Source organism: Prinia subflava, chromosome 24 (assembly GCF_021018805.1).
Source record: "Prinia subflava isolate CZ2003 ecotype Zambia chromosome 24, Cam_Psub_1.2, whole genome shotgun sequence".
Lineage (NCBI taxonomy): Eukaryota > Metazoa > Chordata > Aves > Passeriformes > Cisticolidae > Prinia > Prinia subflava.
Genome location: NC_086270.1, coordinates 752268 through 779351, shown reverse-complemented (window position 1 = coordinate 779351; position 27084 = coordinate 752268). Strand labels below are relative to the sequence as shown.

The window sequence follows — 27084 nt, the reverse complement described above, 5'->3', positions numbered from 1 at the left end:
CCCCAGCACAGCCCGCCCCAGAGTCAGCTCTGCCCCAGGGCTGTGGTTTGCTGCTGCCTGAGGCCGTTTCTCCAGGAATTAGCTGGGGTTTGTTCCTGGGAGTGAGGATCCCGCCGTGCTCCGAGCCCTGGGAGCAGCACCAGGGGTCCCTCCCAGCCCCACGGGAGGCTCTGCTCTGTCCCTGAGCCTCCCCTTGCAGCTCCAGGGGCTCCAGAGGTGATTTCCATGCCTGGGATGTGCCCTGCACCCCCTGCTCGGCTCCAGGGGGCTCTTCCTGGGCTCCCCCCAGCTGTGGCAAGGCCAGGATCTTCATGGGACGGGCAGCCAGGGGAACCCCTGAGCCCCCACAGTCTTTATTTGAGTCCCTCCAGTCTTTATTTGAGTCCCTCCAGTCTTTATTTGGGGTGCAGGGAGTCGGCCTGGAGTTTTCTTTGTTGCTTTCATCTGGAAACAACAGGGACTTGGTGAAAGCAGCCCCCCCTGCCAGGGATAATCGCCCCCACGGCATCACTGCTGTCCCCTGTGTGTCCCTAAGGGCTGTCCCTCACCGTCCCAGCACTGCCAGCACCCCTGGGATCCCCTGCAGCAGCACCCAAAGCTCTGGGTTCACCCTGGGGTGAGACACCAGAGCTGCACCTTCAGCTGCCCAAAGTTATCAAAACCCCCTGAGAACTCCCCGGGGAAAGTGCCCCGGCCTGACGGAGGCATCAATCCCACACCTGCCTCTGAAACAATTTAAAATAAAATCCAAATTCCCAGTACCAGCTCCTCCTTCCTGGGAGTTCAAACCTTTACCCTCTGCACCCAAAAATGAACTTTTCTGCCCAGCAAAGCAGCCGAGATGTGAGAGGGGTTTGTGAGGGCTGCGGCTCCCTCCCTGGCCCGGTACCTGTGTGGGGGCTGAAGAAGGCGGGGATGGTGCTTTGCCTGTGCCCAGGCTGAGGCAGCAGCGCCGGGCTCCGCTTCCTCTCGGGAATTCGGGTGGGTGCCTTGAGCTTGGCGCCGAGGGGCTGCGGGAAGAAACAAGTGAAAAATATTAAATATAAAACCAACTCCACCCTCTTCCAGCGCTGTGGCACAGCTCCCACCTTCATTCTGCGGCAGCAGAGGCGTTTGGGTTGGAAATCCCGAATCATTGGGGTTGCAGGGACCTCTGGGGATGTCCCAGGCAGGGTCACCTGGGGCAGGTGGCACAGGAACGCCTCCAGGTGGGTTTGGGATGTCCCCACAGAGGGAGACCCCAGCCCTCCCCGAGCTGTTCAGGGCTCTGCCACCCTCAGGGAAAATTCTTCCTCACGCTGGGGTGGAACTCGTGGTTTATTAATGATCATTGCCCCTCATTCTGTCACTGTCACCACTGAACGGAGTTTGGCCTGTGCAGCCCTTGGGGATGTTTGTATGGATTGGTGGGATCCCCCTCAGCCTCCGCTCCCCTCACGGAACGCGGGGACTCAGCGCGGCCTCAGCTCACCCGCGCCGGGCCCCGCTTCAGCTCGGCCGTGTCCAGCCACACCCCGCACGCCCCGGCCGGGGCCGCGCCGCCCCCGCGCCGCCGCCTCATCCCGGGGCTCCCGGCGATTCCCCGGGCCCGTTCCCGGTGATTCCCGGCGATTCCCGGTGATTCCCGGTGATTCCCGGTCCTGGTTCCGGTTCCGGTTTTTCCCTGTCCCAGTTTCCCGCTCGCGCCGGCCCCGCCCTCAGAGCGCGCTGCGCACGCGCTGCCCACAGGAATTGACCAATGGGAGATGGGGCGGGGCCACATAGCAGATGAGACCACGCCCACACCGGCCCTGCCCTATATAAGCGGCGGTCGCGGCGCCGCGACCTCAGAGCTGAGGAGCAGCGGGAGCGCCGCGGCTGGGCCGGGCTCCATTGCCTCCGAATCCCCATCGGGGCAGTAACAGCTGTTCCCAGCCCTGACCCAGTGCTGGGGCTCCCCATCGCATCAGCTCCTCCTCTCCCCGCGCCTTCAGGGACAGGGCTGTGCCCATCCTGCTCGCACAGGGTAAAGGACAGAGCCCTGGCACTGCTTGGACAGCTCTGAACAGCTCCCTCAGCCCTGTCAGAGGAGCCTGAAATGACTTTAAATTAATTTGTCCTCTTAGTGGTTTAAACAGCCTCATCTTGGTCTATTGCCATGGTTGGAGTCTAACAGGGGCCAGATGGCCTCTCCTTATCTCCTGCTGGAGACCTGGCAGCTTCCCAGAGCCTTCCCCAGCCCACCAGGGCACACAAAACACTTTGTTCCAGCTGTTTATTCAGAGGTGAGCAGAACCCGTGAACCATTCTGTGAGCAAGCTGGAACTTAGGCTGGATTAAAAAAGCATAAAAAGCATCTCTTCCATTCCCTAGAGAAAGCACTTGCAGAGGGACAGTTCAGGAAGCAGCATCTGGAGGCTCGGGGCACGATTTGGGCTGGGATTTCTTCTTTACTCCTCCTTGAGGCGCAGCTTGTGCTTCACCCTGTGGGCCATGTAGGCGGCTGTGAGGACAGAGCAGGTGACAGTGACCAGGAACAGGGCACAGAAGTCGTGAGCCAGGCCTGCATGGAGGGAGGAGTAGATCTCCCTCCTGGACTCGTAGTCCAGCACCACGGCCTCGATCTGCGCCAGCGTGCAGAGCACCAGGAACACGTGGAAGATCTGGTGGCTCTGCCCCAAGAAGTGGCACTTGCCGGGGAACCACTTCTCGGGGTAGGGGTGGGAGAAGAAGAAGGCCCCAAGGAGGAAGAAGAGCACCTGGCCCTTGTGGTAGAGCAGGGCGGGGTCGGGGCGCGCGGCGGTGCAGACGCGGTGCAGCACGGGGCTGATGTCCAGCACATAGGCCAGCCCCGAGGGCAGCTCCTGGCACAGGCGGCCGGGCAGGGCACAGCCCGGGTGGAAGCGGAACTTGGCGTAGCAGGAGCCGGCGCAGGACAGCCAGGCCAGCGCCGCCGCCAGCGGCAGGAAGAAGCCGCGGACGCGCCGGTGCCAGCCGGGCTCGATGGCGTAGTAGAAGTGGCCCAGGGCGCTGCCGTACTGGTACACGGCCACCCCCACGTAGTCCATGAAGAAGAAGCTGTAGTGCCAGAACTCGGACTTGGCCTGCAGCAGGTGCGCCAGGCTGCTGAACGTCAGGTACGTGATGGAGGCGGCCAGGATGATGAGCAGGGGCCGGGCGTGCTCGTCCTGCCCGAAGTCCACGCGCTGCCAGAGGCGCAGCAGGCGCAGCAGCAGCGCCAGCGCCGGTGCCAGGTGTGACCACACGTTGACGGCCTCGTTGTGCTGCTGGAAGAGCGTGGAGAAGTAGTAGCGCCAGGTCTGGCGCACGGGCCGGTAGCCGCCGTGGATGTAGGGCTTCCAGAAGACCGGCGGCACCTCGGCGCTGCTCACCGTGCCCAGGGACAGCGGCCCCAGCAGCGCCGGGAGCTGCCTGGCGTTGATGAAGAGCTGGCTGAGCTTCTCCGTCACCACCGTGGCCATGGTGGGGCCAAACCCAGGGTCTCGCTGTGCAAAGTTACCTTTGGGAAGGAGAGGGGGGTTGCTGTGGGGTTTAGCAGGGGTTTAACTTAAGAATCAGCAAGCAGGGGATGTTGAAATGCTCTGCCCGGGGTTTTCCCCCCTTGGATCCCCAGCAGCAGTGACAGAAAGGAGGCTGAAGGGAGAGGTAAGGACTCATGAGGTGCCTCTGCTGTGTGGGGAGCCCCGAGGACACGGGTCTGGGGTTAAAGGACAATAATGAACACACCAGGACACGTCAGAGCCTGGCTCACCCTGTTCCCTGTGGTTTGGGAACTGCTAAACAAACCAAGCATCCTAAACAAACCTCCCACTCCAGATTCCCCCTCCTGTAAACTGCAGTGTCTGTCCTTACAAATATCAACAAGTAACAGAGGCTGCAACTCCTGTGTTTGGAGTTTGACCTCATTCTTTCAGCTCCTGATTTTCCAAAAAGCTTCCCACAACGTGGCCCGAGTGAGTTCCCCCTGTTGCACCACCGAGGTCCAGCAGTATAATCTTTGTGAGCAGGAATTTCCATATTTACGTTTTGGAAGCTGCTGCCCTTACCCAGATAAAGGCAGCCCTGACAGCTTCTTCAGCCTTTTCATAAAAACTTACTGAACGGAACATGCCCAAAATGAGATTCTCCCCGGACTTTACCTGCTCTTGCTCAGACAAGTCCTGAAGAAAACCTGATCCAGGTCCAGCTCCCGTGCTGATCTGTGCCTCAACCCCTGGCAAGTGCCCTCATTTCAGGGACAGGAAAAGTTCTTCAGAGTTTGGGAACGGGAGGAGGTGGGGATGGGACTGTTTGTTTTAAAAAACTGTGTCGTTTCCTCATCACAGTCAGGCTGTAACTCATTCCTGCCTGCATCCGAGGGGCACAGATGCAGGAACAAACAGGCTCTGCTGCCCTTTGCCCACCTGGCCTGGTTAGAGCAGCCCCACATCCCGAACAGCCCCCGCGGCCGGGGCAGCTCCTCACAAGGGGGGATCCCAACCCTCCCCTAAACCCTCCCAAAAGCCGCGACTTCCTCGGGCTTCACCCCCTGAACCTCCTCCTGCTCTGAACCAAACCGCCCCGAGCGCTGCCGCGGACCCAGGGCAAAAGCAGAACCTCCCCAGTTCTGCTGTTTTGACCTAAATTCCAGGGGCGGCTTGGAAGCAGCAGCGCCGGAGAACTTGCCTCAGTGCCGGGGCTGCCGCTGCCCTCCGGCCGCAGGGGAGGGGGCTCAGCTCCGCTCCGGTCCCAGAAGAGAAATTCCAGCGGGAAAGGCGGCGCTGGCTCTGCCTGGGGATTTGCCGTGTCGGAGGCAGCCAAGCACGAGGCAGGAAAGGGAGCGGTGTTTACTTCAACTCCTCCAAAACTTGTCGGAGCAGGATTTAATTTGCCGAGCTCTTCCCAGCTCCCGAGCCTTGAGTAACGCTCCGTTATGCAGGGAGCGCATCCTGGAAATCCTTCATCTGCTCGTACTCCAAATAACACCCTGCACTCCCCCGTGGGCTGGCGGTAACGCCGCCTCAGCCGCTTGGCGTTTCCTCCGCGGCGTTTCCTTTGCCCAGCAGCTCCCACCCCTCCCGCTGAATTTTTCTCTGGTGATAAAGACTCGCCCCCGGCTGTTTACATCCCTGCCTGCTCCGCCACACAGCGGCACTCGGCCTCCCAAAGCCTCCCAAGGGCTCCCAAAGCACAGGCAGCGTTCATTTGCGAATCACCTCGGCTTTCCCCCAGCTCCGATCAGCCCCCGACCCACCTGAGCCCCGCAGAGCAGCAGCTCCAGCCCTGCCAAACCTTCCGGGCAGCCCAGGGTGGTTCTCCCTCCCCTGGGACGTTCTCCCCACGGGGCGTGGGTGGGGATGAGCAGGGCTTTGGTCCCTTTCCTTCCCTGGCGGTGTCCCCCGGGACCCCGCCCCGGCACCTGCGGGCCGGACCCGCCCGGGCTGAGCCGCCCCGGCCCCGCCGCTTCCTCCGCCCGCGGCTCCGCCCGGGGCGCGGGGGGCCCGGGGGTCGCGGCCCCCGCAGCCCCTTGGAGCTGCTCCGAGTCGCTACTGCTCCCTTCGCACCCCTGGCATCCCTCCCTCCCTCCCTCCGCAGGGGGAAGAAGCTGCGGAGCTTGCCTTTTTTTTTTTCTTTTTTCTTTTTTTTTTAAGGAACCTGTTTCCAGCCCAGAGAGACCCCGAGTTCTCTTTTCCTGCCCTGGTCACTCCCCACCCTTACCCCGCTCTAAGGTCGCTGCTGTCCTCTCCCTCCCGCCCCCAGGATCCCTCCAGGAGCACTCAGAGACCCCGGCCCGGCCCTGCAGCCCCGGCCCAGCCCGGCACACACGTGAGGCAGAAGGAGGAGGAGGGAACAGAAGGCCCCGCGCCGAGCTCTGACAGCTCTGGCAAGCCCAAACCTCGCATTTAGCATCCATTTGGGCTCCAGCACCATTTGGGGTTTGGCAGAGCTGCCATTCTCCTCCCCCACGTTTGGAGAGAGGAGAAAAATCCCCACATGGCATTTGGGACACTCTTTCCTCAGCAGGTATCTCCATTAAAACGGAGATCTGGGGCTTTTGATTGCTGATTGCGCCTCATTTTATGCTGGGGAGCTGCTCCAGGGCTCCCTCACGCCGTGCCAGGGGCTCAGCCTCGCTCCCGGCTGCCCTCGCAGGCTTTGGCTCAAAGTTCAGCCCTGTTTTCCTGTGCTCACCCCACACCGGGGCAGCCCCTGACCCCACACCGGGGCAGACCCTGACCCCACACCGGGACAGCCCCTGACCCCACAGCGGGACAGCCCCTGACCCCACACCGGGGCAGCCCCTGACCCCACACCGGGGCAGCCCCTGACCCCACACCGGGGCAGCCCCTGACCCCACACCGGGACAGACCCTGACCCCGTTCCGTGTCCTGGCGCTGCCCGGAGGAGCGGCCCGCTCTCCCCAGCAGGGAGCAGCACCGCTCTCGTTCCCCGGGCTGCGGCGCATCCCAACGCCGCTGGGATTCCCGCAGGTTTGGGAGCCGCTGCAGCAGCCCAGGCTCGGGCTCGCTGCTCCGGGCAAGAGCAGCGCGGCAGGGCCCGGTGGACACGGGAAAAGCTGCCCGGACGGAGGCTCCTTCCCCACCACACGGCAGCCAAGCGGCCCAGACTCCCTGAGTCTCAAAAAATCCCAATTCTCTGCGGCTTTTCCTTCCTCGGGTACTCCGGGTGTGGAGTTAAACTGCAAACAAAGCTGGGAGCCAAGCCGGGGCCAGGGACAGAGGAAGGACAGAGCAGTGGCACCTGCACGGGGCTGTGGCACCCCAGGGGTGGCAGTGCCAGGTCACAGCCCGAGGGCAGCCCAAGCACCTGTGGCCATCCTCAGGGGAAGGGTTTGGGGTGCAACACGGAGATTCTGTTCCAAATCCACTGAACATCATCTTTCCCCGGCTGGGGCGGGTGCTGCTCTCCCCAGCACACCGGGACCCCCGTTCAGGCTCCCCCGGCCCGGGAACAAGGGCGGCCCGTGGGGCTGTGCCGGGCGTGGCCCCGGCTGGGGACACAAACAGGGGACACAAACAGGGGACACAAACAGGGGACACAAACAGGGGACACAAACGGCCACAGCTGACACGGCCGAGGTGTCACACAAAGCCCCGATTGTCACGGCAGGACAATGCCGGGCTGGCTCCAGGCCCTTCCCTCCGCCCAGCCCCAGGAAGGAACGGGGGTAACAGCACTGTGCAGCTTTATTGAGTCACTCGGTTACAGCAGGATTTGAGCAGACTGGACAGTCAGAGATTTTTGTTTGAAGTGTAACAGATATTCAGCATGGAACAGTTATAGAGATTCCTTGCACAAAGGTCTTACAGAGCTGATACAGTACTCGCCATCAACCCAGGAGCGAGTGCACTGGCGTAGAAAAGGATGCAACAAGAAGAAAAAGCTACACTGGAAAGACAACACTTTAGAAAAGTGACACATGGAAGCTCTCCCCTCTACCCCCAAAGCAAGTGTACAGTTTGGATCTAATTTTACAGTTCTACATCAGTTTCTAAGAAACTTAAAAAAAAATATATATATAACCGAACCAAAACCAAAGATAAAACCACTGGCCAGTACAGTCTTTGGATATTTGGAGGAGGGGGAGAGTCAGTTTCCAGAACGGAGTCAGTCGGTCTCGGCCTCGCCGGGGTCTTTCCCTTCTTTGTTCTTTCGCACCTCTTCCACGTGCTTGTCCTGAAAGCAGCAGCAGGAACCTGTGAGCCCCGGGAGAGGCTCCCACACCCCGTGGGGCACGGAGGGGGCAGAGGCTGCTCCAGCTCCATCCGTCCCTCCCACAGAGCCTCTCGCAGATTCCATAACCAGACTGTGCCACCACTGCCCTCCCCACGTGTTCAGGGCCCCTCCTCGTGTGGCTTTTGGGGGTTTCCATCTCCCCTTCCCACGGGAGCAGGGCCAGCTCCCTCTCCCCGGGCCCCACACCCACCTTCTCCCGCAAGCGCTCCAGCTTGGCAGCCATTTGTGCCTCACGGTTCTCTTTGTTGGCTTCCATTTTGTGGGTCAGCTTCTCCTCTGCCATTTTGCTGAAGTTGTTGTTCTCCTCGATGGCTTTCTGCAGCACCTCCTTCTCGTGCTCCCGCTTCTCCGCCAGCTGCTTCAGCACCTCTGCCTCGTGGGACTGCGGGACAGGGGCAGGCAGAGGATTCTGTGCCCTGCTGCTGCCCCGGGGCTGCCCCAGCCTCCCCCAGAGCCTCCCCTCACCACCAATCCACTGCAAACCCCCCTGGCTGCCACTGCTGCAGATCTCCTTAAATGGGATCTTCTGGAGAGGGAACACGGATTTATTTTTTATGTTCACATTGATGGAACTTTCCTTGAAGACCCTCCCTTCTCACAGGGGTGAATCACTGAGATTCAGGTCAGGCTCCCTTCAGTCAAAGCCTCGCCACCCTCAAGGGCTCCAGGCTGCAGCCCCAGCCACGTCTTTCATCACTCAGACAATTTATTCCCCCAGTTCTCATTACAGATTCACTGCTGCGTTTTCTAGGAGAAAATTCACCTTGTTCTGGTGTTAAAAGACAAGAAAAACAGCTTCTTCCTGAAAGAGCTGCCCCTCTCAGCTACATTTCCTCCCAGTTCTTCTTCAAAGTCTTTTTGGAACAAAAACCATGACCATAAAGCTTCATAAGAGCCCCAGGGATTTCATTAATAAATTCCATTAATACTCAATTTGCCATACAAAAACACTTATCCCAAGAAACAAACAAAAAAAGAGCCCCAAGCCCCCCAGACTGGTGGAGCAGAGCTCACTTCAGCTGCTCCAGGCTTACCTTGCGTCTCTCCTCGGCCGCTTCCAACTTCTTCTGGATCTCCTCCAAGGACACATCCTTCTTCTTCGGGGGAGACAGGGGGAACTCCGGCACGGCCTCTTTGGAGCGGGGGCTGAGGATCAGCTCGAAGGCCTGCCCAGAGGCTCGCTTCTCCAGCTCCTTCACCTGGATATCTGCAACGCAGGGGACAAAGCCAGAAAAGGGAGAATTTTATGCAGGGACAGGCTCGGGTGACAAAACCAGCCTCCCAAAATCCAGCACCACGCAGTTCCCTGAGGAAGGGAATCCAAGACAGGAGTTCTGTTTCCAGCACAGCAATACTGTTCAAAAATGTGGACATTTCCTTTGCAATCCTTCCTTGATCCTATATATCCCAAGCACCTGATGTTGTAATTCAGCCTTCAGCATCTCAAATCGTGAAAACAAGTTCATTATTTAAATCAAAAACCATTCTCTCTCCGGTGACAAACCTGAGGATGAATTTCCAGGCGTTTGCCTGGAACCTGAGAAAGCCAAGAGCTAAAAATGAAAGGTTTTTAGAGAAATCTGCAGGCAGGGCTGTCTCCCCCAGCCCTGCACGGTGTCAGCTGCGCCCGTGGTCCCCGAGATGTCTCGGTGGCAGCCAGCTCTGAGGGAGCAGATGGCTGCAGGGAGCTGAAGCCCATCTGCTGCCAGACTCCTCTTTTGGGGTGTTTTCACAACCACCCAGCTTCAACAGCCTCACCCGAGTGGGAGAAAAGCCTGCTGACAGCAGCTTGTTTCACTAGATTCGGGTTTAAATTATTCCCGAGGAAATCAGGAGGCAACAACAGCAACAAAAAAAGGCACAAAAGCATTTAACATAAAATTCTACCTACCAGAAGTAGCCATGGCCAAGAAAATAAGACTCCAGAAGCCAAGCCTGGGAGAAGGTCAGTCAGGTGGGTTCCTAGGTAACAAAGAGATGTGCCTTTCACCAGCCTGCACAGGGATGCTGCTCCTTCTAATGACAACTGCTAAACAGAATTAGAGCTGCTGAACAAAAGGCAGGCAAGGTAGGTCACTGCAGTCAGTGATTCCTGGCATTTTATGGAGCTGATGGACAGCTGGGAATACCGGAGAGGTTATGGAATTAGTGGCGTTGCAGGATCTGTGTGATATTCAAGCATTTTCAACCTGTTTTATTCCACCTTAAGGGACTCGAACAAAGACCCCCGTTTTGCCACGGCACTATGGGGATTTCTCTGCTCTCACACACATGTAAGAGCTCGCTGAATAAAAAAATGACGCATCACAGGACAGCACAGCCAGGATTCCTGCTACTCCCGAAGGATCTGAAATGTGCGCAACCGAGCTCATTTAAAATTCGGTTTTAATTGCGCAGCTCAAGTCAGATGCTTCACACCGCGGCAGACAGCGAGGGCGCACACCGCCCAGGACACCTCGTGAAAAGAGGGCGTCGTTAAAAAATGCCAGAAAAACGTCTAGAAACCAGTAAAAAAAAAAAAAAAAAGAAAAGAGAAAAGCGGTTTTTTGGGGGGGTTTGAAGGGGCGCCGCTGCGGGGTCCGGGCGGGGCCGGGGGAGGAGAGGGGACCGCCCGCCCCCGGCCCCGCCTCCCGCGGCCGCAGCCAATCCCCGCCGAGGCGCCAGCGCAGGCCCCGCCCCCGGCCCGCCCCCGCCCCTCCAACCGCACCGAATTCAAACGGCCGGGGAGAGCGCGCGCGCGCCCGCGCGAGGGGGCTCGAGGGAGGGGGCGGGGCCAGCGCCAACATCCGGGCACCTGCCGCCCCCCGCCTCAGGTGCGGGGCCGCCCCCCCCCGCCTCAGCCCCGCAGGGGCGAAGGGGACGGGGAGCGCCGGGCAGCGACGCGGGGACAGGGGGCTCCGGGAGGGCCCCCACGGCTCGATGGCGTCGGGGCGCGGTCGCCCGGATACCGCCCCTTCCCCACTAACAATGGCGGGGAGGGGAGGGGGCGCCGCTGCCGCGGGTAGGGCGTCGCCCCTCGCAGAGGGACAATAGACACCCCGTTCCCCTCAGCGATCGGGGCGCGGGGGGAACACGGACACATACGGAGAATCCCCCCCATTGTCTCCCTTCCCTTTGTCACCGCCACGCTCCAAAACCGGGCGGCGACGCGATGCCCGCGAGCGGGGACAAAAACGACCCCCGCCCCGAGCGCCCGCGAAGCGCCGCAAAGCCCCCCCTCACCTTGACACCCACCCTCAGGACCCCTCCGCCGCCCTCATCAACGGGGCGCCGGACCCCCGTGAAGCACCGACGCTTCCCCCGTTCTTCCTGCGCCTTCCCGAGATGCGGAGGGCGCGGCGGGTGAGGGCCCTGCGGCCGCGGCCCGCCCGTGCCCGCTCCCCCCTCCGGCGGCCCCGCCGCGCACCCACCTGCCCGCGCCGCCGCTCCGGCCACACTCCGCTCGCGCCCGCCCCGCCGCGCACAAAAGCGCCAAACAAAGGCACGTGACCCGCCCCGCCCCGCCCCGATTGGCCGAGCCCGCCGGCACGTGCCGCCCGCCGGGGGGGCTGGGGGGGGCTCGCGCCCACCCCCTCACCAACGCGCCCCCCCAGCCGAGTCCCCCCGCCCCGGCCGCGCGGGGCACGCCGGGAGTTGTAGTTCGCCCCCGGCGGGGGGCGGCGGCCCCCGCGCTGGGCCCGGGCCGGGCCGGGGCTGCGGGGCCCAACCGCGACAGCCCCCGGGCCCCGGGGACCCCCGGCCCCCAGAGCCCCGCGCTGGGATCTCGCTGCTGCCCCCCAGCTGCTGGGACTGCCTTTGTGTCCCACCCCTGTGGTGGGGAGGAAACGGGCATCACGGCCGCTGCTGTGGGCAGGGGGGTCCGGCCCCGCAGGGGGAACGGTGGGAGGGGAGCTCTGGCTGGGATGACCAGAGCTGCGGTCACCTCATGGCCACGGCCACCTCATGGCCACGGCCACCTCATGGCCACGGCCACCTCAGAGCCACGGCCACCTCATGGCCACGGTCACCTCATGGCCACCTGCCTTGAGACCTTGGTCCCTCAGACCTCATGGTCCCTCATGGTCACCTATGTAAGGGCATGGCCACCTCAGGGTTCCTGGTCATCATCAAGATGACCACTGAGTCCCTTTGGTCATCTCAGGGTCACAGCCACCACGGGACAGCCCCACAGGGGGTCTGTGGCCCCACAGTGTTCTGGGGGCCAGGCCACCTCTCCTTTGGGGTGACACCAGCGAGCCCGAGCCCTTCCAGAAAATCCCCCATTAGTGCAGATTCCATGGAATGGGCACGGTGGCTCCGTACGGATCTGCCCTGGGGGTGTTCCCCTCCCCAGGACAACACCACTGCCAGCCCCGGGGACGTGTCTCACTCCCAAAGGTGCTGCCAACAAATTCCCTCCGTGTCCACGTGTTCCACACCAGTGGATCCCGTGCAATTCCCGTAGAGCTTCCCACGCTCCGGCCACACCAAGAGTCAATCCTCACAAAAGGCAGATGGACACACAACTAAATCCTCCGCTACAGCCCCAGCCCAGCAGCCTCCACTCCCTCAACCCCAAAAAAAGGACTTTTCTGGGACCCCCCTTGGCGTGCACCCCCTTAAACCCAAGGATTTGCACCAAAAAGAGAGGAATCCTACCTTGCTGAAGGTTAATATTGTGACAGAAAGGCAGGAAGCTTTCAAAACAGAGATTATTTTAAACACTGGCCCTGTTTTTTGCTGATCTGACGTCTATTTCCATGGAAACCACATCCAGCCGCCGAGCTGTAGAATTGGGAGAGGCTCCTGCCGGAGTGGGCACGGGAAGAGCCATTTTCCAGCTGCGTGGTGGAACCTTCCCGTGCCATTGACGGGACCCCAGGACCAAGATCTGACACCTGAGGCGCTGCTTGGCCCTTTGGGATCACCCCTGGCAGCTCCGTGGCGTTCCAACTCCATCCCGGGGAAAACACGTCCATGTCACCCAGCACACACGTGTTTTCCAGGGAAACACATCCATGTCACCCAGCACACATGTGTTTTCCAGGGAAACACGTCCATGTCACCCAGCACACACGTGTTTTCCAGGGAAACATCTTGAGTGCTTGGATGAAACGCTGTGGGAGACAAAGCAGCCAAGAGCCCCTGCCACCAGCCTGTGTTTCACTTCATCATTTATTAATTATCGCCCGTGCAGCCCAACACTGTGTTGGAGGATTTAATATTAATGCTTTTGAGTGAAATCAATGAGCTTATCCTGGGATGATCCCTGGATTTCCCAGGGGCTTCCTGGGCTGAGGGTTTTGGTCTGGTACCTGTGTGAGGCCCTGGAGTCAGGGCTCACCCCTGGGGAGGGGAGCAGGAAATTTCCTTTACAGCCTTTGAAGGAGGGATGCAGGCTGAGAGAGAGCCACGAGTCATGCCAGCACTTCCCTGCTGATTTTGTGGGGGGAAAAGGAAGGAAAAAACGAAAAAAAAGAAAGAAATCTGACTGTAGCTCACCTTCCTTTGCAGATTGGCTTAAAAGCCAAAAATATTTCCTTTGGGCAAGAACTCTCTTATGTAAGAGGAAACTTATTGACAGAGCTGGGAAGAGGATTTGGGATCTGCTCTCAGCTCTGGCATTTTCCATGCCCTATCTTTTAGGATGAGGCTCTTCCCCAACCCCTTCACAACACCTGCCACTGCTGGTTTTGACTTGAACCAAAATCTTTGAGCACTGTTGTGATACAGAGGGAAACAAGAGCTCCCAGCAGGTGGAAAGACACAGAGGCAATCTCATTTTTTGGCCTTGTTGCAAGAGTGGTTTTATTTTTGGAGCGTTTCATAAACCCCGTTTGTTTATGTGGCATTTATTTTTGTCTGATCTCGAGGAGAATGGAGTGTATGAAAAGCTTTTATTTAATTTGCATTTGATTTGTGTTTATTGACACATTTACTGCGGTTCCAAACAGACTCTTCCCTCCTCAGCATGTGGCTGTGGTAGTTTTTATCTACTGGATTCCTTATCACCAATAAAAGCTTCATTTTTCTTGCTTTAATTCCAGTTTTGCCACTAAGAGAGCAGGCAGCAGTGGGAGAGACATCCTCCAACATGTCACATTTAACCCCAAAACAGGCTGGGGAAGAAAAACACTGTTTAAAACCCTAATTTAACATCAGGATGAGTTTCTGCCAGATGAATTTCTGCCTTTTGAGGAAAATAGAGGATCAGAGCAGGACCTGCAGGAGATACAGAGCAGAAAGGACAAAGGCTCTGTAAATTGGGGATGTGACCAGTGGCTATGGAGAGAACAGCACCCACTTCAAACCTCTGGCAGCCCCTCAGTGCTCCAGGGAGGCTCAGCCCCACCAAAAACCAAACCTGAGGCCCCTCAGCCCCAGCCCACCCTGCCCTGAAACACAAAAATCCAGGTCTCAGCAGAGGGCTCCTGGTGGGTGTGAATTTGGGACGTGACGTGATCAGATTCAGCCCAAAGATTAAAGCCTCTGCTCTGATGTGCTTATCAAAACACCCCACAAAGAGACTGACATAATTAGGTGACAACTCAGCCCACGGCAGCTCTTTTAACTTGCAAAAATATTTAATCTCCAGTAAGAAAATGTGGTTTCTGAGTATGGAATTGCCAGCCTTAAGCACTGGTGGTGGTGGTGGAGGGACTGACAGCTAATTTGTTAATCAGAGGATGTTTGAGAGCACCTTGGTTAGTGATACTTGCTAGGGCTGGCAACAGCCCCGAATTAGCAAAGTTTATTTTAAAATAGAAATCCAATCTATTCTCTGACTTGAGTGGATCATTTTGAGGGATTTAATAACCAGCCTGCTGGAGGAAGCAGTATTTTAAAAAGAAATTAAGAGCTAGAGAAGGGCTACAAGACCTCTTTCAATCCACTCTAAGATCTCAGAGGTTTTTTCCAACCTTAAAAATTCTTGATCTTCAGATAAAAAATGCATTTTAATCCAAACGCAGCCGAGGACCCCAGGGAACTGAAGAACAAACCAAGATTTTTAGGGAGTGTCTCCCTCACAATGAAAGCTTTTCCATGGGCAGGAAACGTTTAAAGTAATTGATATTTGTTTACTGGAGGTGTTTAGACTGGTACTATATTTATGCTGAAAAACACCATTAAGAAAATGTTCCCTTCGGAATAAATTTGCACCTCCCAAAGCGCTGTTGGAGATAATTGAATTTTTGCGGATCAGACAGGTTGTTTTTTTGAGAAATTCACTCGAAATCTGCTAATTCCTCCCTTAAACGAGACGAGGAAAAGCGCTGAGCACAGATGGTGACTGCGCCTGCAGCACAGGGACGGAAATATCAATTAATTGCTTTGATATTGGGGCAACAGAGCCCTGGAATGTCACGTTCACCCCTGCAGATGCAGCCACGGGACTGACACCCAAATCCCGTGGTGATGGGGGTGACAAGGCTCTGGAGCACAAGAAGATCCTGAGGAAATAAAGCCAGAGGCTGCAGGAACACTGTTCCCTCCTCACAAATACCCAAACACTCAGGAAGGGCCGCAGAAATAAGGTCAGGGGTTCTCACCACGGGCAGCTCCATCCCCCCCACAGCAGGGTCTGGCCCTTCCCTTCAGCAGCCCTGTCTCTGCCCAGCCCGGGCACAGCAGAATTCCCTGCCCAGCCTGCCCAGGGATGTTTCCATCCTCCCCTGCCCAGGGAATCGGAGTTTGCAGCCCCAAAGCCCTGCCTGGCGCTCTCCCCTGCCCCTCCCAGAGCTCAGAGGATTCCACAAGTTTCTTGGGAACAGATGGCTGGGGAGAGGCAGGGCCGAGGGAGAGGCTCCATCACAAGCCCAACTATTATTAGAGAGCCGAGGATTCGCACCAGCAGTGCTCCCACGGGCGGGCACGGCCCCAACGCGGGCTCTTCTCTCCATCAGCACATCCCGCAGGACATTCCCATCCTCATTCCCATTCCCATTCCCATTCCCATTCCCATTCCCATTCCCATTCCCATTCCTACCCCATTCCCATTCCCATTCCCATTCCCATTCCCATTCCCACTCCCCTTCCCGTTCCCGTTCCCATTCCCATCCCCATTCCCATTCCCATTCCTATCCCCATTCCCATTCCCATCCTTGTCCCCATTCCCATTCCCATTCCTATTTCGCATTCCCATTCCCATTCCATTCCCATTCCCATTCCCATTCCCATTCCCATTCCCATTCCCATTCCCATTCCCATTCCCATTCCTATTTCGCATTCCCACTCCCATTCCATTCCCATTCCCATTCCCATTCCCATTCCCATTCCCATTCCCATTCCCATTCCCATCCCTCCAGGTGTGTTCCCCTGTCTCAGCCCAGCCCAGCTCCGTGTGTCCTCCTCTCCCGCCCCTCCATTCCCATTCCCATTCCCATTTTGGGATCCCCCGGAGCTCTCCCGCTCCAGCCCATCCCCGCCTCTCCCGCCCCGCTCCCAACATTTGCATTTCCATCTGGAGCTCCGAGCGCTCCCGCTATTCCCGCGAACACCTCGGGGTTCAAAAATAACCTCGGTGCCGCTCCGAGCCGCACCGGGAGCACGAGGGAGGGAGCGCTCGGGCTGCGGGGTTTTTCCATTTCCCATTTTCCAGCACTAATTCCCGAGCCAGCCCCTGCAGCCGGAATGCAGCACAGGGCACGGGGGATCCGCATGGAGCAGCAATGCATGGAGCAGCAATGCATGGAGCAGCCATGAAATATTCAACAGCCGCAGAACATTCCAGCACAGACATTTGCCGTGAATCTTTGAAAATGGAAGGGGTGGGCAGGGGGGGATGAAGAAAAGCTGGGTATGGCACTAATTATTCCCCAGCTCCTAATTAGCTGCTTGGATTTAAAATATGGATTCAGCTCCACCGGCAGCTCAGCAAGCCCATTGTGCTATTAATACTTCCCTGGCGTGATATGGTTAAAAATACTGCCACCCTTTCAAGACAAAATGTGGCTTGGAAGTGTCACGAGGGGAGGAGTTGAGGGGTGGAAATCCTCTTAAAGGAATACGACTTCCCCAAGATCAAATAAACAAAATGAATGGGTTTGTGACAGCCCCACACCGAGCCTGCTCCCACAAAGGGCAGGCGTGGAAATGCTCCTCAGTGCAGAGCTCAGGGAAATCAGAGCGGTCTCCCTGGCAAAATCAGTGCCCGGCCAAGTGGGAGCAGGGTTTGATTTTCCAGGAGCTCTCCTGCCTGGGAACAGGTGGATTTGCAGTTCTGAGCTGCCGGGGCCCTGCAGAGTCACAGCACGAGGCTGCAGCTCTGGGCAGAGGGCAGAACCCTGAATCCCCTCCTCACACCCAGGGAATGCAGGAGAACCTGGAGTAACAGCCACAGCTGATTTTCCATGGAATATCTGTAGGTGATTATGGGGGACCCCTTCCCACAGGATCTGTGAGCCAAGGAGACCAGTCTGGGGTGGGGTTTTGTGGATTTTGGAGCTTCTGTCCAGATCTGTTCCCACATTTCAGACCCTCTCAGGACGAGCAGCTCCCCTGCCGTCTCCAGGACAATTCCACACCCAAATGGGTTAATTCCCACTCCCTTCCCTGGCATCTCAGCAACACCAGCACGGAAACAACACCTGCACTTAACATTTGCCCCGTGCTTTTTGATCCCTTTTTTCCCCCTACTAATTTGAGCCCGTGATAGATCAATACATAAATTAAAAGACAAAAGAACCTGACACATCCACTGTGGCTGGGAGAACAGACAAAGCCAGACTTTCTGCTGGGGAAACATCCATCTTTTATACAATCAACCCGCAATCTGCTGCTCTGTGCCAAAACCAGCACCCTGAGAGGCACCCCCGTGTGATGGGCAACACAAGGGCTTTGTTCTAATTAAATTAAAAATAAATAACCCCCCCAAAACAATGCCCAGCCCAGGCCTTGTGTGGTGAATGTTGTCGGAAGGTTGTGTTTGACATGAGAGGAGACAGCCTGAAGGGGTTTGGGGGCTCTGGTGTCACCCAGGGAGGGCTGTTGACAGTCTCAGCACCACTGGGGTGAAAATATGGGTTTAAAAGGGTTAAATATGATGAGTTGAGGGGTTAAAAAGGAGGAGCTGGGGTCTCGTGCTCACCCAGCTCCCCACTTCCCACCACACTGGGGAAAGGCAGGAGCCGGCATCCACAGGCTGAGCTCAGCCTGTCCTTCCTAACATGGGGGAAAGCTGGAAACAACCCAAAATGCATCATTTCAATCTGTCTCAGTGGCTTTTTCAGAGCACAGAGACCTCACACAGCCCTTCTCTCCCTCAGTTTCTCTCCTCAGCCCTTTTTCCCCCCTGTTTATTCAGGAACCATCCCTGGGGTAGCAAGAGGCGGCTCCAGCCCAAAATGGGGCTGCAGAGGGAAAACTGCTGGAAAAACCACTTGTGCCTCAAGAATCCCTTGGGTGCTGCTGGCTGAGGGAGCAGGAGCCCTCCTGGGCCGTGCTGGTGCCTTTTGGAGGGCAGGGAATGGGGAGAACTCTGAGCCTGCAGCTCGGAGCTGCTCCAGATCCCGAGGGTCTGTCCTGTGTGGGAGGAACTCGGGAAGATTTAAATGTGGAGCTGAATCCCTCGTGACTGGGAGCATCCAGGCTGCTCAGCTCAGGGATGAGATGATAAAAATTCACTTTAGAGAGAAAGAAACTTGAATTTCCTTCAGTTTCTCACCCAGAGCAAAGCTGGGATTTTTCCAGTGGAAAAAACCCGACATGAGAGCAAGTGAATCCTCACCAATCAAAGGGATTTTGGGAATTCTGCTCAGGGAGGTGCTGCCTGGCGTTGGGGTTGGGGCAGCCCTGCACTGAGTCCAGCCTGGGCTTTGGGGCTGCACACTGAGCCCCAGAGCTCCCACTGGGCTCAGCTGGAAGGGCCCTGCACCTCCACGGGCTGTTGTGAATCCAGGCCTCGCTGTTTTTATTAAAAACACAAGAAAAAGGAAAAACAGAATACCCAACAAAAACCACGAGAGCCTTACGGTAATTATGAGGAGGTTTAAAACGTGTCTGGATTAGCATTAATTAAATCAACGGGGAAGCTCCAATTGAGCAAATGAGGTTTTGTGTGGATGGCAGCAAGGGCTGGAGCTGGGAATTTGGGTTTGCTGCAGGGATGTGCCCTGGAAGGGGCTCCCAGGAGGGAGAGGAGGCTCTGAGACGTGAGGAGCTGGAGCCAGGGCTGTGCTGACACTGTGGGATTTCAGATCCAGGAGTGGGAAGCTTTGGTGGGAAAAGGAATGTGTCCATTCATACCCCAGCCATGCTGCAAGCACAGCTGTGAGGGGAATATCAATGGGCAGAGCGTTTGTTTTGTTTGGGGTTGGGGGTTTTTTGATGTTTTTGGTTTTTTGTTTAATTTTTAAAGCCACAGGTTTGAATATCAGGGCAGGGCAGACACGCTGGAGTGCTTGGCTGGAAGGGAACCCTTCAGCACCCCTTGGGGCTGCCATCCTGCGGGTGGGGGATCCCAGGGCTGACCCCCAAAGTCACAGGGTTGATGTTTCCTTCCCACATCCCTGAGAAACAAAATCCCTCTGGGTTTAGGGGTGTAAAACCCCGGAGTTCACATCCAAACCCAGCCTCTGTGTGGGCAGCCCTGTGCTGGAGGCAGATCAATCCTGGGGTGATCTTTATCTCTGCTTTTTGCCACAGACCCTCCCAGCGTGGCACAGGGGGTCTGCGGCAGCCGGGGACACCCCAGGGACCCCCGTGCTGGGAACGACCTCAGCGCCTGCCTGGGGAGCTGCAGCTCCTGCAGAGCCCTCCCAGCCCCTTCCCAGCTCCTGCAGAGCCCTCCCAGCCCCTTCCCAGCCCCTGCAGAGCTCTCCCAGCCCCTTCCCAGCCCCTTCCCAGCCCCTGCAGAGCTCTCCCAGCCCCTTCCCAGCCCCTTCCCAGCCCCTGCAGAGCTCTCCCAGCCCCTTCCCAGTCCCTTCCCAGCTCCTGCCGAGCTCTCCCAGCCCCAGCAGAGCCCTCCCAGCCCCTTCCCAGCTCCTGCAGAGCTCTCCCAGTCCCAGCCCCAGCAATCCCACTGGGATGTGGGGATGCGCTGCCTTTGGGCTGGGGCAGGGTTAATTCCCGTGCAATGCCTGGGCTGGGGCCGTGTTTGGGTTTGTGCTGAAGGCAGGGGTGATAACACAAAGATGTTTTGTTGTGTCTGAGCAGCCTTTGAACAGCGCCAAGGCCTTTCCTGCTGCTCTGTCACCCCCAGGGCCAGGCTGGGGGGGCACAGGGAGCTTGGAGGGGACACAGCTGGGACAGAGACCCCGACTGACCCCGGGGTGTCCCAGACAGCAGAGCCCTGCTCGGGAGGGAGCCCAGGCAGTAAAACCCTGCTCAGGAGGGAGCCCGGGCGAGGAGGTGGCTCCGGGCTGCATTTCAGAGCAGACACAGCGAGACAGTGAATGAGGAGAACGCCCTGTGAGGCTCCTGCACCAGACACCCCACGGAAAGCAGAGCAGAGGGAGGAGGGTGCCTGCCCTGCCCAAGCGGCCTCGGGGCTTTTCGGACTCTTTTCCGGCAGGATTTTCCTTCAGAGACACAAAAGGCGTGCCGGAGGGTGGCGGTGCGCAGAGGGATGGGAGGAGGATGCCTGCCTGCCCCTCTGCTCCCCGGGCAGCGCAGGGTTAACGATTGCAGAGCCCCCGGGCAGAGCCGGTGTGGGGAAGCCTTTACATAAGAGCCCTGCAGAATTCCCAGCCGGTCTCACTGTGCCACGCCGGGCCGAGCGCGGCAGGGAAATGGGATTGGATTCCTGCGCCTGTCGCTGTCTGTCGCTGTTCCAGGACCTGCCAGGTCCCCCCGGCTCAGCGCAGCGACCTTGGGTGTCCCCCTGCCACCGCAGCACAGCCCTGTCCCCGCGGGCTGCCACGGCCCGGCCCCAGCCCGGCGCTGCCAACGCTGCTTTCGGTGTCAAACACCTAAAAATTAACATCGGCGAGGCTTAAAAGCGGCAGGCTCTTGTTCACATCAGCCCTTTGTGCCACCGGGGAGCGGGGCAGGCATCGAAAGACGATGTCCTGTCAGCTCAGGCTGTCCCCTCTGCTGAGGGATGTCCCCCCTGCCCTGCAGGTGCTGTCGCCTCCCCCAGGCCGTCCTGGAGCATCCCCAGCCCCAGGGCTGCTCCTTCTCTCCGTGCCGGGGAGCTGAGGACGCTGCTGCCAGGGTGACACGAACAGCTCCGGCACCGCCGCTGCTTTTCCATTCCCTCCTCCCCGGGAAGGGCCCTGGCTGGCGCTGGTGTCCCCCGCTGTCACCTGCAGCTCCTCCGGTGTGCCCCGGGAGCGGCGGGGACAATGCCCGGGCAGAGGGCGCGGCAGGACCGGGCAGTGCCGTGCCCCGCATCCCGCTGAGCCGGCCAGGACCTCCGGGACAAACCCCGGCTCCAGCCCTTCCTCGGGGTGGCTGAGGATCGGACCCCCCTCAAACAGCACCCCTGACATCTCCGGGGTGAGCCGGGGTGTGCTGCCGGTGCTCCCGAAGCTGTCCCTGCACCGCTGTTGGTGCTGCGGGGCCGGGCTGGGCTGTTCCCCTTCCAGCCCCGAGGCCGATCCCAGTCCCCATCGCACATCCCTGCGCCGCTGGGATGCTCAGAGACCCCTCCTTGCTGAAAACCATCCTCCTCCTTCCCCCTGCAGTCAGCGTCTGCACGGCTTTCCAGGACAATGATGGGATTTTCCCTACCCCCGTGCTTGCAGCCCTGATGCTGCATCTCCTTTAGCCATGGCTGAACCAGCCCCAACCCGCAGCGAAGCTGGGGATGGTCTCTAAAGGCCCTTCCAACCCAACCCAACCCCCTCCGTGGTTTTATTACTCCGTGACAGCCAACTCAGTCTTTATCCCTGGGGATTTTATTCCCTCAGAGCAGGCACACGGGCAGGGACGGCTCTCCTGAGCACCTCGGTCACCACGAGCACTGTCCCCATGTCCTGCCCTCCTCAGGGGTCCTCCTGCCCTTCCTGGTCCCTCCATTCCGGGCAGGAAGGAGCCCCTTTCCCAGTCCCAGCTGGCAGCAGAGCCCTGGAGCAGCTACAGGCGGGATCGGCCGAGCGGCGCGTCCGGAGCCACCGCGTCCCCAACACCTTCCAGGAGCTGCTCCCACTGAGCAAACTGCTCCTGCAGCTCTGCACGGGCACAGAGGGTGACACGGTCACCTCACCCTCCCCTCCAGGGCACAGGGGCCACCGAGGGGCAGCCACCAGCCCCAAGCCCCGGCGGGCAGTGCCTGCCCCACAGCCCCCCCAAACCAGGGAGCTCTCGTGCCCCCCAAGCCCCCACCCTGCTCCCCACCCTGGGCTGTACCGAGGTGCCTCTGCAGGAAGGCCAGAGCTGCCCGGCTGGTGATGGCCAGAGCCTTGTGGGGGTCCAGGGTGCCCCTCCTGCCGAAGATGAGGCCAAAGAGCTTCTTAGGTAAGAAGGCAAAGTCGGTCTGGTCCTCGTGCACGGTTCCCCTGGACAGGGAGGGATGTGCATCAGGGGGATGTGCAGCAGAACCCAGAGGTTTTCCTGCTGGGACGCCCACAGGGGCTCCCTGCAGCGGGTGGGTGCCAGCCCCAGGCTCACAGCACGGTCACAATCCTCGTCTGGCTGTTCCTGGAGCTCAGCCTCTTCATTTTGGCAACGCTCTCCGGAGTCTGGAACTTCTCGGTGTTGATGAAGAGCACGGGCTTGGGCACCTCCGGGTACAGCAGGTTCTCCAGAGGGAACATCCAGGCATCCAGAGCCACGGCACACCTGGAGCAGCACAGGCACCCACCAGGGCCCCCCTCCCACCAGGACGAGCCCTGTCCCCGGGGCCTCGGCAGCTCCTCCCTGCCTTACCTGAAGCTGGGCTCCTTCACCAAGGCCAGCACCGCTGTCACCCCCCCGAAGGAATGGCCCATGACGGCCACTTTGGTCAGATCAAGGTTGTCCTGCAAAAGGGAGAGGGCTGAGGAGTCTGAGGCCAAACCTCGTGGCTGGAAGTCTCTCATTAGGGAAGAAAAAGCCAAGGGAAGATGAGCAGAGTCTCCCTGGAAGGGGGTAATGCCGTGTCCCACTGCTGAGATGGGCTCTGGCTGGGGCTCTGCACGGACCCTTCTTGTCCCAGGAGGAAAAGCCTCCGGCAGCCAGGACTGATCCTGCCACCAAGGGACACCCAGAGCCCCCCAACCAGAGCCAGGTACCTTCAGCACGGAGAGGTCCCAGCCCTGGTGAAGGGTGTTGGGGACAGATCTGCCACCAGCGATGTCCTGGAAGAGCCGCAGCGCCCGCACGCATTCCTGAGCCCTCTGGTGAACCTGGAACAGTCAGCGCTCCCTGGCAAACACAGCCCACAAATCTGGGCTCACAGCTTCCCCCAGTGCCCACCCAGGCTCGTTCCTTTTCTCCAAGGGGGCTCTCCCTGAATTGCCACCAACGCCACAGCAGGCGCGAGGCGGCTCCCGAGGGACACGGCGCCTTTGTGGGAATGGTTTCTTTCTGGTGTTTGTTTTTAATTCAATGTTAATCTGGCAGCAGACAGCTGGAGATGAGCAAAAGCCTCTGCTCTGGGGAGGAAGCAGAGGAGGGAGAGCCTGGGATCCTCACCAGCCGCCCCCCAGCCCAGTCAACCCCTGCTCCAAACCCCCCCAGAACCCCTAACCCAGGACAAACCTGGATGTTCCCCTAAAACCCAGCTCAGGGGCACCGCCCAGGAGCATCCTAAAATCCCAGATGATTCAGGGAGAGGATGCCCTGACTTGGAGTCACTTTGAGGCCACGTCCTCAGCTGCCCTAAGGACACCAGTACTGATGTCTGTGCACATTAAAGGTGACAAGTGACAAAAAACTCCAATGAAAACCTCTCTCCTGCTCCCTGCAACACAGAAAATGCTGGAATCAAGACTGACCTGGCAACTATTTCCTTCTATTTATCAGTTCTCTCTCTCTCCCTCACCATTTCTGTTCGTGGGTTCAAGGAAAACTGTTTCCCTTTTCTGTGCAATGTGCCATGAGGCAGAGCACACACAAATATAACAGGCTGGGAGGTGATTTAAGGCTGCCAAAAGCACCTCCGTTCCTAGAGAGCTCTTCCACGACTAATCTTCACTTGCTGTTGTCCTTTTAAATGAGGCAGAAACAAACAGAGGGGGGGAACTTGGCTCAGCAGGAAACCTTCTTGCTCCCCAGCAAGCAGCTGTCCGGGATAATCCCAGAGAGACAAAAATCCAAGTGGGAACAAACCCAGCAGCCGGTGCAGAGCTGGGCTGGGCACAGAGTCCTGCTCTCCCCAGGGCATGGGGACATTATCCAGGGCCATGGCACAGCCCAGCCTGGCTCCTGCCAGGTCAGCTGGAGCCGGACAGACAGACCCCAGGAGACAAGAGACAAACAGGCTGAATGGATTTTTCTCATCTCCAAGGAGAGAGCTCAGGCCCAGCACTCTGGAAATACAGGATTGGGAGGAGCATCCCCAGGGATGCAGGGCCAGCCTGGCTTGCAGGAGGGATTTCAGACCTCCCTTCTGCCCACCCTGAACCCCCGCCCTGGTACCTGCTTGTTTCGGAAATAAAACTCCTTCTGCCCTTGGGGCACCCTCTGGAAGGGGATCCACTCCTCCCTGCCTGCCTCTGCCGTGCAGAAATAGGTGGTGGCAGCAGAATGGTCCCTGTGGGGCAGGAGGGAAGGGGACACCGGCAGTTCCCCCAGGGCACAGTGTCCCACCAGCCCCAGCACGAGTGTGGTGGGCACCTGGGCACCCACCTGTGCTCCAGCGCTGCCACCACCAGGCCCCAGGATGCCAGCTCAGTGCAGATTGAAGAGTACAAGGTCCTGGAAGGGAGATGGGAGCAGAGGGGTCAGGGCAGGTCAGAGGGGGGCCATGGAGGGCTCTGTCCCAGCCCTCCTCAGGGCTCACGTTACCGAAAGGCTCCCAGGCCGTGGGAGAAGATGATCAGGGGGTAACCACTGCTGCAGGGCTTAAGGGGCCCATTCCAGCTCACCGGGACTTTGCAGGAGCCTGCAGGGAGGAGAAACCCCCCAGAAAGGGGGGGACAGGGGCAGGGGGTGCCACTGCTGCTGCTGGAACAGGGCCCTGCTCTGCTGCAGCTCTGCCTGCAGCACCCACCCAGGCACAGGGGTGGGCTGGAACCCCACGGGGTGGGGGTCCCCCGGGAGCGGGGAGCCCCAGGGCGGGGGTGCCCCCTCACCGATGGTGATGCTGAGCAGGGCTGAGCACCAGCGGCGCCCCAGGGTGGCCTCGGCCAGGCCCCCGCAGTACTCGGGGCGCGGGATCCAGAGCGGCTCCACGGCCCCTGCCCGGGGCAAGCACGGGTAGAAGAGGCGAAGGAAGAGCCCCTGGGGGAGACAAGGCAGGGGACACAGTGGGGACAGCACAGAGGGCGGCAGCCATGCCCAAAACCAGCCGGCTGCAGCCACTTTGCTCTGCGTGGGAGCCTGTCCCTGTCCCCATCCTCCTCCCTGTCCCCGTCCCCGTACCTGCCGCGTGTGGCCCACCATGACATCCGTGCACCCCACCTGGTGGGGTCCCTGCCCCGGGGGCAGCGCCAGCATCGCCCCCATGCCGCACAGCCGAGCCTGGGGGAGACACAGGGTCAGTGTCTGTCCCCCACCCCAGGGACCCCGCCTCCCACCCCAGCAACCCCAGCGACCCCCAGTTCCAGCCCTGCCCTCGAGTTCCCGGGGCACAGCCCCTCGGGGCTGCTCAGGGATGAGACCCCCCCCAGTTCCTCTCCTGGGACTGGGATGGTGGGGCTGCCCCACGGCCACCCTGCTGAGGGTCCTGTCCCCCCGCGGGGACAGGGGACAGGGGGCTGGGGGGGGCCGGACACTGCAGAGGGGTCACTGCGGGGCGGGCACCCACGGGGGACGGGACCCTGCAGCCCCCCAGGGCAGAACCACAGCTTCCAGCAGCGCCGGGGCTGCGGAGCCACACCCGGGCCGGGACCGCGCCTCCCAGTACGGGACCACACCTCCCAGTACGGCCCCAGTCCGACCGCACCTCCCAGTCCGGGACCACACCTCCCAGCACGGGACCACACCTCCCAGTACGGCCCCAGTCCGGGACCGCACCTCCCAGTCCGGGACCACACCTCCCAGTATGGCCCCAGCCCGGGACCACACCTCCCAGTATGCGCTGGGAGCGCGGACTACACGTCCCAGTACGCGCAGCAGGATTACAGATCCCGGCGCTTGCCCGTGCCCGTCCCCCCGAGCCGTCCCTGCAGCTCCCAGCGCTCCCCCCAGCGCCCCCAGTCGCCATCGCAGCTCCCAGTTGTACCCCAATTCGCAATGACCGCCAGCTCCCAGTGCTCCTGACTGCTCCCCGCAGCCCCCAGCGCCTCCCAGTTCCACCCAGTTCCACCCCAGCTCCCAGTGCCCTCACCCACGCAGCTCCCAGTGCTCCCCAGAAGCTCCCAGTGCCCCCACCCCGAGCTCCCCCCGCAGCTCCCAGTGCCCCTGCCAAGCTCGCAGGGCTGTCCCAGCTCCACGGTTCCCTCTGTGCCCTCCCAGCAACAACTGCCCAGCACCCAGTACCCCCCAGTGTCCCCCCCCGCACACACCAGTGCACCGGGTCACCGCTCCCAGCACGCCCAGTGCACTCTGCCCCGCACCTCCCAGTGCCTCCTGTGTGCCTGGACTACAGCTCCCAGTAGGCACCAAAGAGGAGGACACTGCTCCCGGTGTCACCGGCACGAAATTACAGCTGCCACTGCCCCCGGGGCGGGACACAGCTCCCAGTGTCACCAGCACAGAGTGAGAGTTCCCAGTGTCACCAGCACAGAGTGAGAGCTCCCAGTGTCACCAGCACAGAATGACAGCTCCCAGTGTCACCAGTTCAGCCCCCAGTCCCCAGTCCCCCCATGGCAGCCGTGGCCCCTCCGTAGGGGCTGTGGGGGGCTGTGCCCGTGGGCAGCACCCCCAACCCCAGGCCTGCCCTATCCGTCTGTACCCGGGCGAGTTCCTGTCCCCAGGACTGTCCCCTTGTCCCCCCCAGAGGCCAGCGCTGCTCTGGGGCTCTCTGCCCATCCCCACGTTCCTTGTCCTTGCTTAATCCGCTTTCTGGAGCTAAAGCGGCCCCAGGTCCCCAGTAATCCCCTCTGCGGCCTGGGATTAATTCCCTGTGGGGCTGAGCCAGCCAGGCTGGCAAATAAATATCCAAAGGTTTGGTGCAAACCGTCTCTACCAAGCTCTCACACACGCAGCCCCACTCCAGGCTCCCCTGGGTGACTGGGGAAACTGAGGCACGGGCTGGGCGCTGGGTTGAGCCCTGGGGTTGCCGCTGTCTGTGTCCCCTGGGTGTCTGGGGCTGGGACAGGGACAGGGGACCCCAGCAGGTCGGTGCAGCCGCAGGCTGGGGCTGGCCGGGCTGTCACACCCATGGCCGGCATCCAGCACTCC

At 59.7% G+C, this 27084-nt stretch overlaps 3 protein-coding genes across 8 annotated transcripts; all 3 read right to left on the bottom strand.

Moving 5' to 3' along the window:
- Window positions 1-2240: 2240 nt before the first annotated feature.
- Window positions 2241-5424, bottom strand: PAQR7 (progestin and adipoQ receptor family member 7). 4 transcript variants are annotated; one of them, XM_063418961.1, is made up of 3 exons: window positions 5234-5362; window positions 4666-4766; window positions 2241-3499 (listed from the first exon to the last, which is right to left on the bottom strand). In XM_063418961.1, the coding sequence occupies exon 3, from the start codon at window positions 3459-3461 to the stop codon at window positions 2430-2432; it is 1032 nt and encodes a 343-aa protein (XP_063275031.1). In that variant the 5' UTR covers window positions 3462-3499; window positions 4666-4766; window positions 5234-5362; the 3' UTR covers window positions 2241-2429. The 4 variants fall into 4 exon arrangements, with proteins under 4 accessions (XP_063275031.1, XP_063275030.1, XP_063275033.1 ...); XM_063418960.1 differs by having other exon boundaries at window positions 4666-4770; window positions 5234-5359; XM_063418963.1 differs by lacking the exon at window positions 4666-4766 and having other exon boundaries at window positions 5234-5424.
- Window positions 5425-7169: 1745 nt separating this feature from the next.
- Window positions 7170-11231, bottom strand: STMN1 (stathmin 1). Its single transcript, XM_063418970.1, has 5 exons — window positions 11148-11231; window positions 9629-9699; window positions 8772-8944; window positions 7928-8119; window positions 7170-7677 (listed from the first exon to the last, which is right to left on the bottom strand). The coding sequence occupies exons 2-5, from the start codon at window positions 9639-9641 to the stop codon at window positions 7609-7611; spliced, it is 447 nt and encodes a 148-aa protein (XP_063275040.1). The 5' UTR covers window positions 9642-9699; window positions 11148-11231; the 3' UTR covers window positions 7170-7608.
- Window positions 11232-21520: 10289 nt separating this feature from the next.
- On the bottom strand, window positions 21521-26373 carry PAFAH2 (platelet activating factor acetylhydrolase 2). Of its 3 annotated transcripts, none has more exons than XM_063418990.1 (11): window positions 26247-26373; window positions 25162-25260; window positions 24873-25020; window positions 24586-24682; window positions 24427-24495; window positions 24217-24331; window positions 22869-22982; window positions 22525-22616; window positions 22267-22437; window positions 22006-22154; window positions 21521-21827 (listed from the first exon to the last, which is right to left on the bottom strand). In XM_063418990.1, exons 2-11 carry the CDS (start codon window positions 25243-25245, stop codon window positions 21733-21735), a joined length of 1134 nt encoding a protein of 377 aa, XP_063275060.1. In that variant the 5' UTR covers window positions 25246-25260; window positions 26247-26373; the 3' UTR covers window positions 21521-21732. The 3 variants fall into 3 exon arrangements, with proteins under 3 accessions (XP_063275060.1, XP_063275061.1, XP_063275062.1); XM_063418991.1 differs by having other exon boundaries at window positions 26298-26337; XM_063418992.1 differs by lacking the exon at window positions 26247-26373 and adding an exon at window positions 26113-26134.
- Between the last annotated feature and the right edge of the window lie 711 nt (window positions 26374-27084).

Excerpts from the sequence above, each read along its gene's own strand:
- PAQR7 (XM_063418963.1), bottom strand. The coding sequence starts at position 3,461 with ATGGCCACGGTGGTGACGGAGAAGCTCAGCCAGCTCTTCATCAACGCC.
- STMN1 (XM_063418970.1), bottom strand. Across the intron at positions 8,120-8,771 it reads CGGCCGAGGAGAGACGCAAG|TCCCACGAGGCAGAGGTGCT; the intron begins GTAAGCCTGGAG and ends CCTGTCCCGCAG. Across the intron at positions 7,678-7,927 it reads TGGAGCGCTTGCGGGAGAAG|GACAAGCACGTGGAAGAGGT; the intron begins GTGGGTGTGGGG and ends TGCTGCTTTCAG.
- PAFAH2 (XM_063418990.1), bottom strand. The coding sequence starts at position 25,245 with ATGGGGGCGATGCTGGCGCTGCCCCCGGGGCAGGGACCCCACCAGGTG. Across the intron at positions 25,021-25,161 it reads TGGTGGGCCACACGCGGCAG|GGGCTCTTCCTTCGCCTCTT; the intron begins GTACGGGGACGG and ends TGTCTCCCCCAG. Across the intron at positions 22,155-22,266 it reads ACGAGGATTGTGACCGTGCT|GGGAACCGTGCACGAGGACC; the intron begins GTGAGCCTGGGG and ends CTCCCTGTCCAG.